The sequence below is a fragment of the Blennius ocellaris genome (genome assembly GCF_963422515.1).
Source record: "Blennius ocellaris genome assembly, chromosome: 7".
Taxonomy (NCBI): domain Eukaryota; kingdom Metazoa; phylum Chordata; class Actinopteri; order Blenniiformes; family Blenniidae; genus Blennius; species Blennius ocellaris.
In genome coordinates this window covers 22,386,101-22,403,239 of record NC_137656.1, presented here as the reverse complement: position 1 = coordinate 22,403,239, position 17,139 = coordinate 22,386,101, and the positions used below count along the sequence as shown (strand labels likewise).

Genomic DNA, 17,139 nt, shown 5'->3' with positions numbered 1-17,139 from the left:
GGTAGGTAAAAACTAGTATCAAAGTCACATAAAGGAATATTCGGCTCTGAAGCTGCCTTCTGAATGCAGGTAGTCTCCATGAAACTCAATCTCAGCCATATTTCCAGAGGAGTGCCATAGAAACAGCTGCTGGCCTTTAAACACGTTGGTCTTTAAGACATCCATGTCTCGGATCTGAGCAAGAAACACAAGAATACCGCAGTAGTTACTCCCTTTGCATTCCTCTCCCATAATGTATGCAGCACATGGAAACAGCGGAACGTGTTTAAAAGCCTGTTTGCACCATAATGTATGTAGACTGGGAGTTAGTGGCGTTGAATACTAATCCTATGTGCAGCGCTTGGATCCTGATCTTCACTGAAGGAGGGGCATTGATGAGCACTCGACAGGTGTGGTTAGTGTTAGCCGTTATTGCATTCTCAAAGACACCGCTGGGGGAAAACAGCTGCATGTCACAATCTGTGGAGAAGATATCAGATATATTTTTATCATTGCGTGAAAAAAAAACGGCCACATGCAGTCAAATGCAGTTCAGGAATTGTGCACAGCAAAGAGAATTACAGCTGTGGAGCCTAAGATTGTTAAAATAATCTTCTTTCATCCAAAATGCAAATGTTGTGGTATCTTCAGCTGTGATTGTGAAGATAGAATAAGTAAAGAAATATCCAACACAAAAACATGTACTGATGAAAATCTTACTGAAATGAGTTAATCTTTGCATTGGGTTATGCAAATGTTTTTACGCCAATTGTTCCTAAGCTTTTTCCTTTTGAGGCCCTCAGTTGTCTCAAGTAAACGTTGATTCTGATTTGACATTAAATTACAGTGATGGCAAACACTCAGAGTCATTGTCAGCAACTTACAACATCAGAATTTGGCGAATCCAAAAATCCGCATTTGGTCTTTGTGGAGTTTTAGTGACATCCATTGTCATCATAATCTCATTAGTTCACACTTCTATCAGAAACGTATCCATGCCGACACATGCTGCCTCACCGTGATGATGACTCCTCTTGGTGTTTTTCTCTGAAGTGTAGGTGAACACAATCCCGTTGCCAGGACTGAGCAGAGTCTGACGCACCAGCAGGACGTTAGTCCTGGTGGTCAGTTCACTATTTTCCAACTGCACGCACTTTCTCACAAAGGCCAGTCGGTCAAAAAATGCCACATACTCCTCTGTAGGAACACACACATCCGGTTAGACATTAGCCCAAAGCATGAGTGTCATTTATACATTTAATAAAACATACTGTTCCTGCAGTTCAAGGAGCTGGAAACCACTTGGATGTGAATGACCTCATCAAGTGGTCGGCCTATAGACACTGTGCAGCGGCTGCGTACACCTCTCAGGTCAACTGTTCCTGACGCTTCCAAGAGGAGCTTTCCGCATGTAGCTAGGAGCAAAAGAAACACATTCTGTTCAGTGAACCATGCTCTCTCTTTTGCACTTAAAGAGTGTTTATATCTACTAACTGGATGCATTGGTTGGGGTGGTAGAAGTCTGTGGAATAGTTGTGGCTTCTGTCAGATTCGGGGGAAGACGGCCCATGCGGTAATGTCGAATGTCATCGTAGCTTGTGGTTGGAGACATAGGAGGCATCTCTGTGAGGTCGACCTTTGTGTTGGTATGAGTTGCGGTAGCCTTGTCAAAGGTTGGGTCAGAATTGTGGCTGCAGCTGCCCATGAAGCAGCCCTGGATGGTGATTGGTTTGGGCATGTGCATGCAAATCAGTGGACTGAGGGGCTCTGGCTTAGAGGGTCCCATGCAGGACACAGCTCTGGACTGGATACCGTATCCACAGGGTACAGAACACTTTGGTAAAGATGGAACACAGTGTCAGTAAGAACATGCAGAAACATATAATGCAATAAAGAGTGGACACAAATGTAAAGCAGTGGGAAAAAACAGGGTGCATCTTTTTATCAATGGCTGTAAAATGTACCTGGCTCCATGGTTTCACCTCCCATTTAAAGGTGCAGACTTGCACCAGGCAGGGCACTGTGGTGGCTGGTTTAACAGCCGAATGGCAGTTTTCCTCTGGCACCACTCTCTCCTTGCCATTCACAAACTGGACACATGACACAATCCTCTGAGCTACACCCAGGTCACAGGACACAGAGCAGGGCAACGTCTGAAATACCTTCCACCTGGACAAGTGACAGAGGGAGGATTTACCCTTTACAAAACGACAGCCTCAGGATGTGGGCGTGCTTTCATTGCTGTTGTTGGGATTAAAATCTTGCATGCACATGTTGTGGGCTAGTGTTAATAATGTATGGTAAGAACTCAGCAAGTAATAGTTATGGCTGCAAAAATGAATGGATATCAAGACATTGTCTCCACAATGAATGTGTGTGTGTGTGTGTGTGTGTGTGTGCGTGTGTGTGTGTATTCATACATTTATGTATTTGTGTGTATGAGCATGATTTACCTTGCAGGGCAGTTGAGTGTGTTACATGAAACCAGTGCTGTGGGTTTGGTTAAGTCTCTACACTGAGAATCTTCAACAACCTCCTCCTCTCCTTCTGCTCCACTAGCACAGTACAGCACCCTCTTGGCCACCCCTCCTCCACATGTAACACTGCAGACTCCTTGCTTGGAGCGCCACCTGGTGGTTATAAAGTCACACTGCTCTAATTTCCAAATCCTAATTTGCAACTGTGTATTTTCATAGAGCCACAGTACCCCACATAGATCATACAAGGCTAAAAATGTAAGTCATATGCATGGTAAATGCTTTTTCTCACACAGGAGGACAGGGAGAGGTGTTGCACATGTCCGACTTAGGATGGGGTTTAGTAGAAGCGTCACAGTGAAAATCAGGCACCCCCAGTCTGGTCTGGTGGTCCACGCAAGAGAACCACACCTGTAAAGTTCCTACCAAACATGGGGTAATTATTTAACATCCTTAAAGAGGATGTGTTGCTGTCGATTAATTCAACATACCGTTGCCACATGTCTTTGAGCACTGACTGATAACAGGGCTCCATACATACACAGGCTCCTGCCTGGAGCGTGGTAACAAACCCGTCTTTGGTATGGGATTTTCCTGCTCGAGAAGGGGAGAAGTTTAGTCATGATTTACACTGAGATGACTGCGACACTGTAGTCATTTTCCACTTCACCTCTCGTTTGGACTCCCACCCAATGGGACAAACATCCACAACACAGGGCACAGAATCAAGCGGTTGGATATGCCCCGCACAAAAGCTTTGATCCACTTCGACATCCTCTCCATTTTCTGGCCGAACACACGTCACAGCGCGTTTCGCTTCTCCTGGCCCACACACTGCCGAACAGTCCCCTGGCTCTGACACACGCCATCTGTGAACACACCAAAGTGGGTCTTCACATAAAAGCACAGATTTGGGGCAGCACAATGTGCATCCATCACAATCTGTGCAACCTACATAAGTGAAAGATGAATACCTTGACACACTTGTGATTAATTGTGCTGTGTGGTTAATTACCTTGCAGGGCAGTGTTGCAGGTGGCACTTTTCGACAGTGTGTGACGCTTTATCAGTTGGACATTGAGAATCTGGGACCATCACCACATCGGCTGCATCTTGCTGGACACATCTCACAGGACGCACTCTCTCTCCACCGCCACAGGAGGCACTGCAAGGCCCAAACGCCCCTACCTCCCACCTGTCAAATGGTAAATTATTCATGCGTGCTCATTTGTGCAGAGCTGTGTGTGCATGTCAGTGTAAAAGGAGAAAGAAACAGAGTCGGTGATGAGCCTAACCTCGGGGGACATGGTTGGAGCTGACAGGGACTGTGGGATTTTTCAGCCGGACGAGGCATTTTACAACTGTGTTCGTCCAAATGGTTGTTAGTATCTTTGTCAATACATACATATAAATGCGTCTGTGCACCTGGGAATAGGGGAAAAAAAGATGTAAGAATTAAACGCTGTAGCTGAAGGCAGCGTATAACCATTGAGAAATGGCTCAACTCTTCTTTTATGTATAACAGATGTTAAGTATGCGATAAACATTTTATCTGAATGGTCAGTATTGCTGTACACTAATATGCAAATGTCTGTGACTTTGTTATAGCCACTGGGCTTCAAAACAAGAAAGCCAATGTGTGAGTTTTCTAATTACACCGCCCATGAAACACAAAATGTTATGCTGGATGTTCTTTTTGTGACTTCCTTTATGACTAAATAGATTAAGTTACTTACCTGATCCACAAGAGACAGAGCAGGGAGTTGTAAAAACAGCCCATTTGCCTTTAACTTTTACGTCTGTCAAATCACTGTTAACGGTGGGAACATAAAACTGGTAGCTGACGTCTGGATTTGTTTTTTCTCCATATTCTTTCCCATATTTGCGATAGATCTGCAAACAGAAATGTATGATTGTTAAATAAATCTCTTGCTGTGTGTTTTGTTGTATGTCTTCTCGTTCCGACCTGTATATTTATCTCATGTTGCAGTGGCCCTGGAAGCAGCAGCTCCTCCGTCTCAGGCAGGAGGTCGGGGGTGAGGTGGAGACGGTACTCAAGTCGGTTATCATCCAGTGGGGAGGGATGGGTCATGTTCAGTGCAATGCTGCCCATTCCAGACACAATGTACTGATCCCCTACCTTCACGGCTGTGGGAGCAAAGGCCAATGAGAACTTAAGTTTTAAACATGGCGCTGAAATGTACATCTTAGATTGCAATACTCACCCATATGAGTGAAGAGAGGAGCTCGGTTGACAATATGAACCTGTGTAGCATTCACTGGCAGTGAGATAAATGTGGTGTACTCTGAAAATAGAAAGATCCAACTGTAACTCTTGAAGGAAAGTGCAGGGTATGGTAGTGCAGCGGTGGTGTGATCTCATGCTCCACGCCCAAGTTTGATTCTGGAACTCATAATGTTATGGCCGATCAGTATATGTGGAGTTTGCGTGTTTTCCTATTGTGTTCATGGTTTGCTACAGGTAACCTGATATCCTTCCACAATTCAAACTTAAAAGTGTTCAGTTAATCCCCACTGCTGTTAGACTGTACAACAAGACTGTAAAGTAACATGCAATACTATGTGCAATAACCCCTGCATCTATGCCACTTTATCTAAGTCACCTTATCTACGTCACTTAATCGACCACTTGCACTAGGACTGAACCTGCACTGCCAACACTGGTCTTATTTTTTACTATAGTATGTTTATTGTGCTTTTATTCTACACTTTGCCCCCCCCCCCCCATCATTGTTTAATTTCCTTGTATTTCATCTTATTGTATACTTTGCTCCCCTTAGAACTTATTATACTTTATTATAGTTTGTGATTTTTATCTTGGGGTTTTTTTGTCCTATTTTATTTTATTTTACTTATTATTACTTTCTACTGTAAATACTTTTGGCCCTTAGAGTTCTTGATAGTCATTGTATATAAGATACCTCTATTCTTATCTAACTGTTTGCATATTTCTTGTCTTTCCTACTCATGAGTGTCCTTCAGAGCAGAATGTAACAAGTAAAGTTCTCCTTTGTGAGATCAATAAAGGCTTATCTTATCTTATCTTATCTTATCTTATCTTATCTTATCTTATCTTATCTTATCTTATCTTATCTTAAGTAAGTCCGTGACAGTTAACTAAACTTTCCACCCAATGTCTCTAACTTGGTGCCAGTCCGTCGATAAGATTCACAGTAGTAGAGGAGAAAGGGTCATTTTTTTTAATGACCGATAGAATTTCACTGATCCTCCTCTTATTTGTTACCTTTGGCCTGACCACCGCTGTAGGAGCCAGATGTTAAACTACAGGATGATGCATCTCCACCACACACGCCACACACATCCCTCTCTTTCATCGAGTGCAGCACACCATCGCAGCCAAACAGCTGGCCAGAAACAAAAGACTAAGTGTTAAAATTAGGCCATCACAGCATCTTCTTTTCTTTTGCTATTTCCATTTTTTTAAAATCCAACTCTACCTGGCATTTCCCTCTTAGACATGCAGCGGTAATTCCGGGGGAAGGTCGGCTGTGTGACTCACAGCGAGTGCCATCCACGAACTGAGAGCCACGGCTCACAATGAAGTTTTCTCCTTCTGACTGGCACATGTATCTGCACTGCTCATCCCCTGGCGGTGGCAAGAAGACAGAAAGCATAAATGTAAACATTTGTGTCTTTCTAAATATGTGATCAAAGGATAAGAATATCTTCGGGGCTACCTTGTGCAAAGCCGAGGGCAGGGATCCAAGTGTAGAAGGAGGCAGAGTTTGGCAGCAGGTGGAGGGGTCGGGGGTTTGTTTGGGAACACTGCTCTGCCATAAAATCCAGCTGATTGTGCTCACAGGGCTACAATAACAACAGGGTAGTAAATAAAGAATCAGATTTCTTTGGTGAAGTTTGGATTTCATTCAAGCATTACTGCTAGTTTTGTGGTAATTGCCTCAAACTATTTTCCAAAGCTTTGAAGGTTGTTTTTGAAAGATGTTTGAAATACTGCTTTGCCTCTAATCCCAAATAATAATACCTATGTTTGGAGGGTTTGTGATGTGAATACAGTTTGTCAACACTAAATGCAAGATTGCTCAAGGATGGGACGAAATCATCGACTGAATGAGTAATATTGATCTACTGTATGGCGCCCCACTGTAAACACAGCTGATAAGGACTTACATGCTGGTGACAAAGTTCAGCCTCAATATCTGGACCATCACAGTCATTGCCTCCGAAAGCAGGTCTGGAAATCAGACATGAGATGCATGTTTTCTGCAAAAACACATTAGTTGTCGTTGTGTGTTTTTATGACATTAGTTACTTGGGGTTGTTGCATTGCCGTGTGCGGAAAGTGACCCCTCCACCACACGCCCTTGAGCAGGGGGACCGGTCAGACCATCTGGACCAGGAGCCATGCACCACTACTGAGGAGCTGAGATCATCCGGGGAAACGCACCGTCCCTTCAGACACCACTGCAACACAAGAGTGCATCTGATAAACTTTTTATATGTAAATAATGGCTATGTGGGTAAATGATTGCAACAAATTGACTGAGATCAGCAGTACTTGATGAGGCGCACACTCTGTCCCGTCCAGTAATGGGACCAGGAGGCGTTTGCAGGAGCTGTCATCATCAGGATTAATGTGACAGGACAAGACTCGACATGCTGGCTGGTGGAGAAAGACACCAATAAAGTAGACATGTTTTTTGCTTTTTTTTAAATGTCCCACGTTTGTTGTATGTGTTTGATGTGAAACGCCATCTTGTGGCATCAGTGTGATACGACATACCAGATCAGGATTGGTGAAGGAGCAGGCTCTTGCTGTGCTCCCAAAAGCTATTCGACACTGGTCATCAACTCCATAGTAAAGCCCTGGTTTCCAGTCCTGTAGGGAGCCTCCCAATGCAGGCAGATCTTTTACACATTCAGCTTTCCTTTCACTGGAGACAGCAAACAAGTGTCAACCCCCTCCCAATTTACTACTTGTATCACAGCACACTATAAAAACTTGACCTGACATTAGTATTTAAAACTTTTTTCAATGAAAACTTGATTGAAATCCGAAAAGACAATCAGCTCCCGGAGCCTCAGGCAAAGACATTAGTACATAATTAATCGATGAAATGTCCCTTCGACAGTGCCAAATCTGGATGATGAATGAAAGACATTTAATTTCCAGCACAGCTGCTCAGGACATTTTGGCTCACCTGAAGAATGTGAAAAGCTGCTGCCTGCTGCAGGGGGACCAGGTCAAATCCACACTGTTGTAGCCTCCATCAGAAGCCATCATGAACCCGCTTCTCCTGCATGCGTTTCCCACTCCGTCATGGTTGATTCCAAAGCTAAGAAAGTGAAATCAATTACACGTAGGTCTCTTTCCAATATAAACTTGTTCAAATGTCAGTGACCGGGGACTTTTTCTCTGCAGTCGTCGTACATTTCAGAGCTTTACGGTGTTCAAGTAGAATTATGAATGATTAGTTCAGGTCAAATTTGAATTTGTTACTGCAAACAAGGACTAACTGTTTACTCAAGAAAGTAACTTTTTATGCTACTTTTAACTGTATCCTTGCAATAGGCCTGTTTGACTGTGCACAGAGTGTGAAGGAGTAAGCCGACGTTGCATCTCATAGTTGAAGGGAGATGCAGTAAAATATATATGTTATCGGCTCTTGTGACATTTGATTTATCAACTAGTTCCAAAAATGAAGCAGCAACAGAACAGCTGAATCAAACAACATTTACGACACTTAATCACAGTAATGGACACAGGTCAGGTGACTTCCTGTTGGACATCTTCCATGTTGCTGTGCTATTTCAGGATTGATGTTGCTGTGCTATTTCAGGATTGATGAGGCACTGGAGTTCAGTGAAATAGTAACACAGTTGAGTATAAAACTAATGCCAAAGATAATAATTGACTAAGTTAGCCGCAAAGAGGGACAGAAGCTCTTCAATCATTTTGTAAGGTGATGAGCAACAAGCCCATTAAATCTGTAGTGATTGTGACTGTTCCTCATTGTGAATAATTTTACAACAGTAGTCAATTTCTAGCGTATTACTGCCAAAAAGTTACTTTTAAACACAATATTCTGTAGCTGTTATGTAAAAAAGAAAGGTCTTCCGCAAGTATCCAGTATTTTAATTGAGTATTGTGCGCTATATTAAATACCACTGACGTTTGGAAAGACTTTCTGGTCAATGTTTTGAATATTTTCTCAGAAACATGAAACATATGTATAAGTCAGACTCTAGTGATCTTGGTTTGAAAGCAGAGCAAAAGCCCACATATCTATTACAGTAAAACACTAGCACAGTCTATCGACATACACTTAACTGTAGGCCGCGTCATGTCTGCAGACCTGGACTTATTAAAAGGTCTGTCCAGGATACGGAAGCAGATAATTTGCATCAATTAAATCAAAGTGCACCAGTTAATCACCATCTCTGCTAATGGTGTAATTTTAAAATGACATCACCTTTGAAACCATCGAGAAGAAAGTCGACCTATATGAGGAGACGTATACAGGTATAACAATATAGAGGTACTGTGTGTTCGTCGTGTGTTTGTTTCAGTTTCACCTGTGGCCAATTTCATGAGCGATGGTGATCCCCAGGTCAAAGCCTGTATCCTCTGTGATCACGCAGCTCCATTCACTCGAGCAGGCGCCACCCAGCTGTGCCACTCCTCTGACCTGTTTATTCCCATCAGGCAACACCAGGTCATATCTGTTTGTGATGTGAGGCATAAAGTAGCGCATGTTGTTTTCATCCATAAAATATGAGGCACCTCCTTGTAAGGCCGCCACCTAACATGCGAATGACTTGCCTTGTGATGTACAGCAGGAGATCAGCATGCAGCGGGTCTGTGTCATTTGAGGGGTTGATCCTCCTGCCCCAGTCACAGACACTTCTGAGAGAAGACGTGATGTTGTCAGACATTTGGATCTCTGGCTGGAGGAAGGAGCAAATTACCAGGAGAGATGAAACACAAGCTTTTTCTATGACTGCATGCAAACAGCACAACAGCAACAGCTTAAGAAAAATAACAATAATAAACCATTCACAAAAAAAACCTTTTTAAATGAGGACTTATTGGATAAAACCTGACTCTTGACTGAGTATTAGTGGTAACATTAGGATAAGAGATAAGCTAAGATAAGCCTTTATTGATCTCCCAAAGGAGAAATGTACTTGTTACATTCAGCTCTTAAGGACACTCATGAGTAGGAAAGACAAGAGATGTGCAAACAGTTAGATAAGAATAGAGGTATCTTATATACAATGACTATCAAGAACTCTAAGGGCCAAAAGTATTTACAGTAGAAAGTAATAATAAGTAAAATAAAATAAAATAAAATAGGACTAAAAAAAAACAAGATAAAAATCACAAACTATAATAAAGTATAATAAGTTCTAAGGGGAGCAAAGTATACAGTAAGATGAAATACAAGGAAATTAAACTATGATGGGGGGGGGGGCAAAGTGTAGAATAAAAGTACAATAAACATACTATAGTAAAAAATAATACCAGTGTTGGCAGCGCAGGTTCAGTCCTAATTAGAGGTAACAGGGAGTCTTTTACCTCTGGCTCTGACAGGATGATCATGCGGACCAGGTGCACCCTCATGTTGGCACCCAGGGTCATGTCTCTCAACAGCTCTGAGGCCTGGGTGGAAATTAGAATAAGGCAGAAAATTACATTTCATCATGTTCACAGTGCAATGGGACTATAGTGTTACAGTGCACCCCTGAGCTGGTTCTGGAAACATTTCTAGGAAGTTTACACAACATCTGAGCAACTTCCTTTCTCTGACTGTGTGTCTTTTACCATTTAATAATAACAACACATAGCTCTCTATTCAAATCAGCTTTACTTTACCAATTTGCTTTGATGACAGTGTGTCTGACTCACTATGTTAAGGTTAGTGAGGACGTATCTTTCTGTGTCCTGTTTGTGGACCTGCTGGACATCTTGTCCTACCACCACCAGCAGCTCCAAATGGGTGATATCAGGCATCAGAGGGGAACGACGCAGTCGCCCACTGGCTGAAAGCAAAAAAAATGTATAAATACGACGGAGACACACACTAATAACCTGCCGATACACAGAAAAAGATTTGCAACAGTTTGTAATCATAGAAGGTATTTAGCTTCAAATGCTACACTTTATTATAGCATGAGAGGCAGGACATTATAAAGAATTTAATAAAACAAAACAAAAAACACACCTGACATATCAGGAGAGGCATCAGTGTAGGAAATTGTGTCTGCTTGACTGGTGAAGTGATGAAAAGGCTTCTGAAGAGGGCAAATAACAAAAAAGCCACATTTACGTTTCTTTTTTAAATATACAGCTTTAAGCCACTGTGTCCAAATTTAGAAGAAAAAAAAAACAAAAAACAAATACGGACTAAAAATAATAGTTTCAAGCCTTTCAGTGGTGATCATGTAAGCCAGTGACAAAAAAGAATTATTGTGGCTCTTTGCAATTTGTGGATTTTAACCGGATGATAAACAGCTTAAAGTTGAAGAGTTCAATGTACTTTGCAGAAGTGGAATCACTAACCGCAGTGCTCCTGTTCACCCGCAGCTTTCCACCTACCTCGCCCAATGGAGAAGTCATTAGAGCAGTGAAGCCAGGCCACGGGAGCAGCAGAGAAAAGAACAGAGCCATAAAATTCATGTTTTCCCCCTCTTCCTGTGTGTGTGTGTGTGTCTACCTACTCTGCTTTATCACTGGGACACTGTGTGACCCTCCTACTCAGGCCCCGGAGCCTGGGTGACTGTATGAGCAATGTGTGTTTATGTAAACAGTAGGGGCAAAGTTGATGAGTGGCATTTGTTGGCTCATTCTTGCATGTGGGGCCACGAGCTCTGATTGGTTGGTTTTTTTTAGTGTGTATTGTGACAGACCTGTGTAGTTTTTGTGCTTTTTGTCACACAGCCACAGAAACAAGTATGATTCATAAAGAGAGGACTTGAAATGTTTGGATTAGGTGACAAAATCTGTGACGGAAGCTGCAGTGCTTTATTTAGCAATAAAGGTCGACTATCAGAGCCTCACCCATTTATATTTAGACTTTAACAGCAGCATTTATAGCTAAATTAGTCCTGCAAATATCTTGAATATTCTTCCCTGCTGTTTCCTATTGCAGCCAGTAGAGAGCAGTAAAAACATAAAAAAAAACAACAACAACTAACTGGGTTCGAAAAATCAGTTTGCTGAAAGAAAACTAAAAGATTAGGTGTAGAAGTTAATATGATATATGACCTACTTAGAAGGAAAATATTTACAGTGAGAGAAATTAAAGAAAAAAATAAAGGAGTTATAGACAGATTTAAGTGGTTCATGGGCCAAATCTATAAGAGTATATTATTAGGACTTTCCACGGTCCAACACTTGCATTCGTGGCTTATGGGAAAATCCAAGAGTGAATATAAGTGTGTAATTGTGTGTTTGTCCTTTGAGGGATGGAGCCCTGTCCAGGTTTTATCTTTACCTCATTCTTTACCCCCCCCCCCCCAAATCCTGAGTTGGATTAAAGATGGATGGAGTCAGGTTTTAGTAAGACAGATCCAAAATTATAGCAGTTTTTGAATAACTTGGTGTGAGGAGAGTATTTTTAATGTGTGATGAGGTTTTATTACTTTCATTCCTTTGAGTGATGCCATTAAATTAAATAGGGGCCCCTTTATGTTTTAGCCTATAACAATCCCCCTTCTGCTAAGAAAGTGATGCAAATGTCCAGAACTAACCAGACTAGGATCTACAAAATAAATAAATAAATAAATAAATAAAATAAAAAATAAAACAACTAAAATGTTGTTTCACTATATACTGCAGATAAGAGCTAGACCCGTGCTTCCTCTCTTTCGGCTCCTCTTTTGGCTGAGGGGGTGTAGTTTATCTCCATAAAGCTAGGATTCAAGCCCCATCTGCCGTTAGTCTGCCAGATATCTGCCTGTTGTCGGTCTGAATTAACAGCTGGGAGATGCAGGCATTACACCAGCATCGCTGCTCAACTAAAACTTCAGTGCCACACAGGATTTACTGAGCACAACAGCCTCTGAAAAGTCTTCCCGGATCCTCAAACCCTGTTCTCTTGGAGGAGGGCAGACATTGTATATTTATGATCATTTAAATTATACATATCCAGCCATATGGGATACTCAAGTGGGCACAACAGACGATGCCTGGGGAAAGTGTAGTTGGTTGTAACCACTGAAGAAGGGGGGAGTTGTTTGGCAGGCTAAACACAGGAAACCGATCATCTCTGAGAAATACACTCACATATTTGTTCCCTTGTTTCTTCTAATTACATCATCAAAACTACAATTAAATCCCTCTAAATGGACGTCACTCGTTACAACCGCGTGAGTGCCGCCCGACCCCTCGGTGTTTCATTTTGTGATGCATTTAGTTAGAGTGGCTCTGGCTCACACATAAAAAGGATTTTGGTTCATCTGCTGCTCTTTGTCATTCTGTCCATCTGTCACACTGTTGCAGAGATTCATGTGGCCAAACAACCATAAACCTTCACCTGCCTCTTTAGGACAAAATTCAGTGTGGATTTGTTACTCGTATGGAGGACAAGCATTTATGGCAAAACTTTACTGTATTGTTTGGAGGGGGGAAACATATTACTGCACACCGAAGGACCAACTGATTAATAAAAGAACTACCTCTCTTGGCGAGAGAGGACTTTTTTCCTTTTTTTAATCTCGCAAATTATCAATTGTTACTATAACCAGAGGGGATAAATCGAGCACATCTTTCATGTCTCACTCACTGAAGTTGCACTCCCATTCGAAGTTGTGCTCACGGCTATTTATAAAGCTGCCACAGTGATGGAAGCGGATGTCGAATCAAAGCTCCAGCCAACACATAAAAAGCACCACCGAAATGGCCTCGCTTTCAAACATATGGACGCTACTCTCAGTTGCTGTGCTCTTTGTTTATGTCTGGCTGCCTCTCTGGCTTCACTTTGTATGGGAAAGTCTGTAAACACAAGAATATTTCTTCCAGGTGATGCAAGTTTCTACTCCCGCCGTCTCTTCTCCTCGAAATGTTGCGCTCACAATATGTTTTCATCCCTGAAATGTTGACTTTCCTGCGAGTAACGCAACCCCGAGAGTGCTGACACTGAGTGGCACAACAAAATCTAGGGAGAAGCACCAGCTCAGGGCTTCCTCCAGCTGTTTCAGCGTATGTCAGCACATCGCAGCGGTGTGAAGATGCTGCAGAGGCATTTCAATGCCACCCCTGTGTGGATGGTGATGACGATTTAATGATCGTGGTGTGTAGTTCCTGATAAATGGACAATTATCTGCAAGTAATCACGCGGGATTGTTTTCAGGGGAAGTGCTTTTTGTGATGTGTCGAAGATTGAAGAACAAGTAGCCGCGTTGGATGCGCTGCAGCAGAAAACTTGCCTCTTTGAATATGAATGAGTTACAATCAGGATGAGAATAATGGAGAATTAGATTAAGCACAGACATATTCGAGTGTGGATTGGAATCGAGCAGCACTGTTTTGTGATACATCAGTGTGGGATTTACTGAAAGCAGGCTGCATTTCCCCCTTGTGACTTTTGTCAGCTGTAAACAAAAAGGAATATAAATCATACCCCGAAGCCCTGACAATTCGGAAACAGTGATATGAAAGTAAAATACACGAGAAAACGGCTGTGCTGTGTGCTGTAGTTACCCAAATCATGAGTACTCTTTGCATTAGGCAGTTTAAATTTCGCCATCTCTCCTTTTCCAATCAGTCCATACAACTGAAGCTAAACTGGGTTAGAAAATCCAGCTTTTACTCAATTACCGACTGCATAAAAAGATCAGACATCTTCCATTAATTTACCCACTAAAGCCATGGCCTCTTTCTCCTGCACGCAGTCTTGTTCTCTCCGTTCCTGCGAGAATACTGTAACTGCCGTTGACTGCAATAAGAGACTGCAGGGAAGGGCACTGAATACTAAACTGGCCAAGGCAAACAGCCCACATTTTGATCCAGTCCACCCATGAACAGAGAGCAAACTCCTATTGGGCTAGAGAACGAACATGTAGCACTTGTTCATGGAAAAATCCTATACGTGAACATCTGTTTACTGCTGACGCGGGGAGAATTTTAATAAGCTGCGCTTGGAAAAGTCTGACAACAAAGTTTGGACCCGAGCATGAGTAACAAGCACGAGTGACAAATGTGCAAATGAGCCTCCTGGGAAAATGTCTTGTCTTTTACATCATTCATGTGGACTGATAAGCAATCAACACACATGGAGACGGCACAACATTAGTCTTTTCCTTTGAACTGATTTAAATGTCTTTCTTTGTGAAATATAATAAACTATCTTTTAATAAATCAAACTTGGATTTTGCTGGAATTCTTTTAATTTGATGTGACACACTTGAGCTTTTTTTTGTCCTAGCTTGGCAGTTCGGAACTCACATTGATGGCAAAGAGGTTTTGGATGTAGACTGAAGGCTGCAGAAAGCAACACTCCACATATGATTTGAAGCTACAATTTTATCTACATACACACACGGCAGTTGTCTTAAAATCAAAGGAGCTACTTATAAAAAAAATTTTTTTTTTTGAGGAATAACTTGAGCTACAGAGGTATCTAAAATAGAGCTTAAAACTACAAGTTTGATTTAAATATATTGTCTGTCATTCTGTGTTACTAGAATGAACCAACTGTATTTGATACTCCTGTCAGTATACATACAATAAGAATACGATGACTCACAGACGAGGTTCTACTAAAGTTGCATGCTAACCTCTCTGTCTGAACACAGTGTAATTCATGGATAAATCTCACGGTGCACAGTGGGACGACTGGATTGTTTAAATGTCTCACTCTTTATAATGATTGGCCGGCTGTCGATATCCTTCCTCATTGATTTGACTGTTTTAGTAGCGCCTTTAACCCAGTTTAATTGCTATACATGTCTCTGATAGTACTGGTAGTTTTGATCAACTTTCTTTTAATTAAGTTTCATTTAAAGTAAAAGCTACATATGGGATAGAAATATACATTTATCATTGCACATCTTGCTGGTGACAAAGTCCAGGAAGTTTTGCAAACTTATTTTCTGCATTATTTATTGTGATGAAGTAGGAAAAAAAAGGCACAGCACAATTTAACATAATCGCAAATGAATGGTTTATTTCATGTCTGGGGGTTGGGAGTATACGTACACTGGTGAATTACTGATGATTTACTCATGTAATTCTGCTCAGAAATTACTAAACATTCGGCAAAAACATCAACGTAAATAAGGAGGAACAAAAAAAGCAACACATATTTATGTAAGTGAATTAGATGATTGAGTTCAGAAGGTCAGAAAACTATAGGATGTGTACTTATCACAACTGAGTTATTTCTTTAAGTGTGTTCTGGTCAAACGTTCCGAAAAAACAGTTCATCAGCCTAATAGCAAAAACAATCCCTCAGCAAAACCAGTTTGCTACAACCGCCATGCTCACTCACTTACTCGTGTGTCTTTTGTGTTTCTGCTGTAGTGTTTGTGTTTGTGTTATGGCCAGTGCACTGTGGCGACTATGTGCATAGATACTGTACAGAGCAACCCAGATTCACCCACAAAGTCCTGGCCTCGGTTTTGTGGTTTTATGAGCTCCAGTGCAGACAGAAGGAAAATGTTTTCTGACTTACCGTTCGCACTACTATACACATGCTCTCGAGTTGCAACAGCTCAATCTGCAATTTAAAATACTTTTTATGTGTCTCCTATGGTGTGTAGATGATGTACCGTTAATGCGAGGAGCTGCAACCATTGGTAATAAAATAAGAATTTAGCAGAGGGAGGTATATTGGGACAATTTTCACTCCCTCAATATAACTATTTCTATCTTCTAGAATACAATAGCACCCCTGCTATATGATACAAAGGGGAAAATATGTGATTTTCAAGTATAAGAAGTAAAACCGACCACAGGGATTGGCTCCATATGCCCAAGACCCGGGACAGAAGATGAATGGATGTAAGTTTTTGAAAAGACTATTGATTAAAACTGGGAAAAGGGGGACTTATAAGGCTTTATAGAAAGACATATCTCACTAATCACAGTCAAAATCCTCTTGCGGGTTTATTGCAGTCATTTTTATTCTCTATGGATCATAAGAGTCGATAAAAACATCAGCATTCAGCCAAAAATTACTCGTTAATATGAGCTCAGCAAGTATGAGCCGTATGTGAGTCTGGACTGATTTAAGCCAATTTCACTATCGATGCAAGAGATCTGGCAGCCCTGGTTGACTTACATCTTGAAATGCTTATTATTTTTGTTTGTTTTCTTTTTTTAAATCAGGTCAGCTTGAATTACAGGGATGCATGATATATATTTTTTTATTTTACTACATGTAAAATGGTCTTCATTGTGTCTTTTTTGTTGTTGTTTTTAATGCACTATGATGTCCAAAGTCCAGTCCCAGGATCAATCATAGGCCAAGGTTCAATTTTATTTGGCCTCTGGCCCTCTGCGCTAAAAGGTTATATTTATAAATCAATTCAATTCAATTTGGTTTTGTTTATATAGTTCTAATTACAACTGAGCCTTCTGTGTATTTTTAACTACAAAAAAACAAAACAAAACTCTATTCCACATAAGCAAGAATTGGTGATTGTGGAAACAAGACTGAGTTAATCTACAGACTTAATG

At 41.4% G+C, this 17,139-nt stretch overlaps 1 protein-coding gene across 1 annotated transcript; it reads right to left on the bottom strand.

Annotated features, from left to right (window-relative positions):
* Window positions 1-6: 6 nt before the first annotated feature.
* On the bottom strand, window positions 7-10,688 carry adamts13 (ADAM metallopeptidase with thrombospondin type 1 motif, 13; the record flags this gene model as incomplete). Its single annotated transcript, XM_080499209.1, has 28 exons — window positions 7-174; window positions 284-459; window positions 997-1,176; window positions 1,251-1,394; window positions 1,474-1,813; window positions 1,944-2,148; window positions 2,433-2,609; window positions 2,749-2,878; window positions 2,948-3,050; window positions 3,127-3,325; window positions 3,472-3,651; window positions 3,752-3,881; window positions 4,193-4,349; window positions 4,423-4,604; window positions 4,682-4,762; window positions 5,722-5,842; window positions 5,936-6,084; window positions 6,176-6,302; window positions 6,627-6,690; window positions 6,769-6,920; window positions 7,015-7,119; window positions 7,240-7,390; window positions 7,658-7,792; window positions 9,033-9,179; window positions 9,280-9,404; window positions 10,036-10,119; window positions 10,366-10,499; window positions 10,682-10,688. 28 exons carry the CDS (start codon window positions 10,686-10,688, stop codon window positions 25-27), a joined length of 4,035 nt encoding a protein of 1,344 aa, XP_080355335.1. The 3' UTR covers window positions 7-24.
* Between the last annotated feature and the right edge of the window lie 6,451 nt (window positions 10,689-17,139).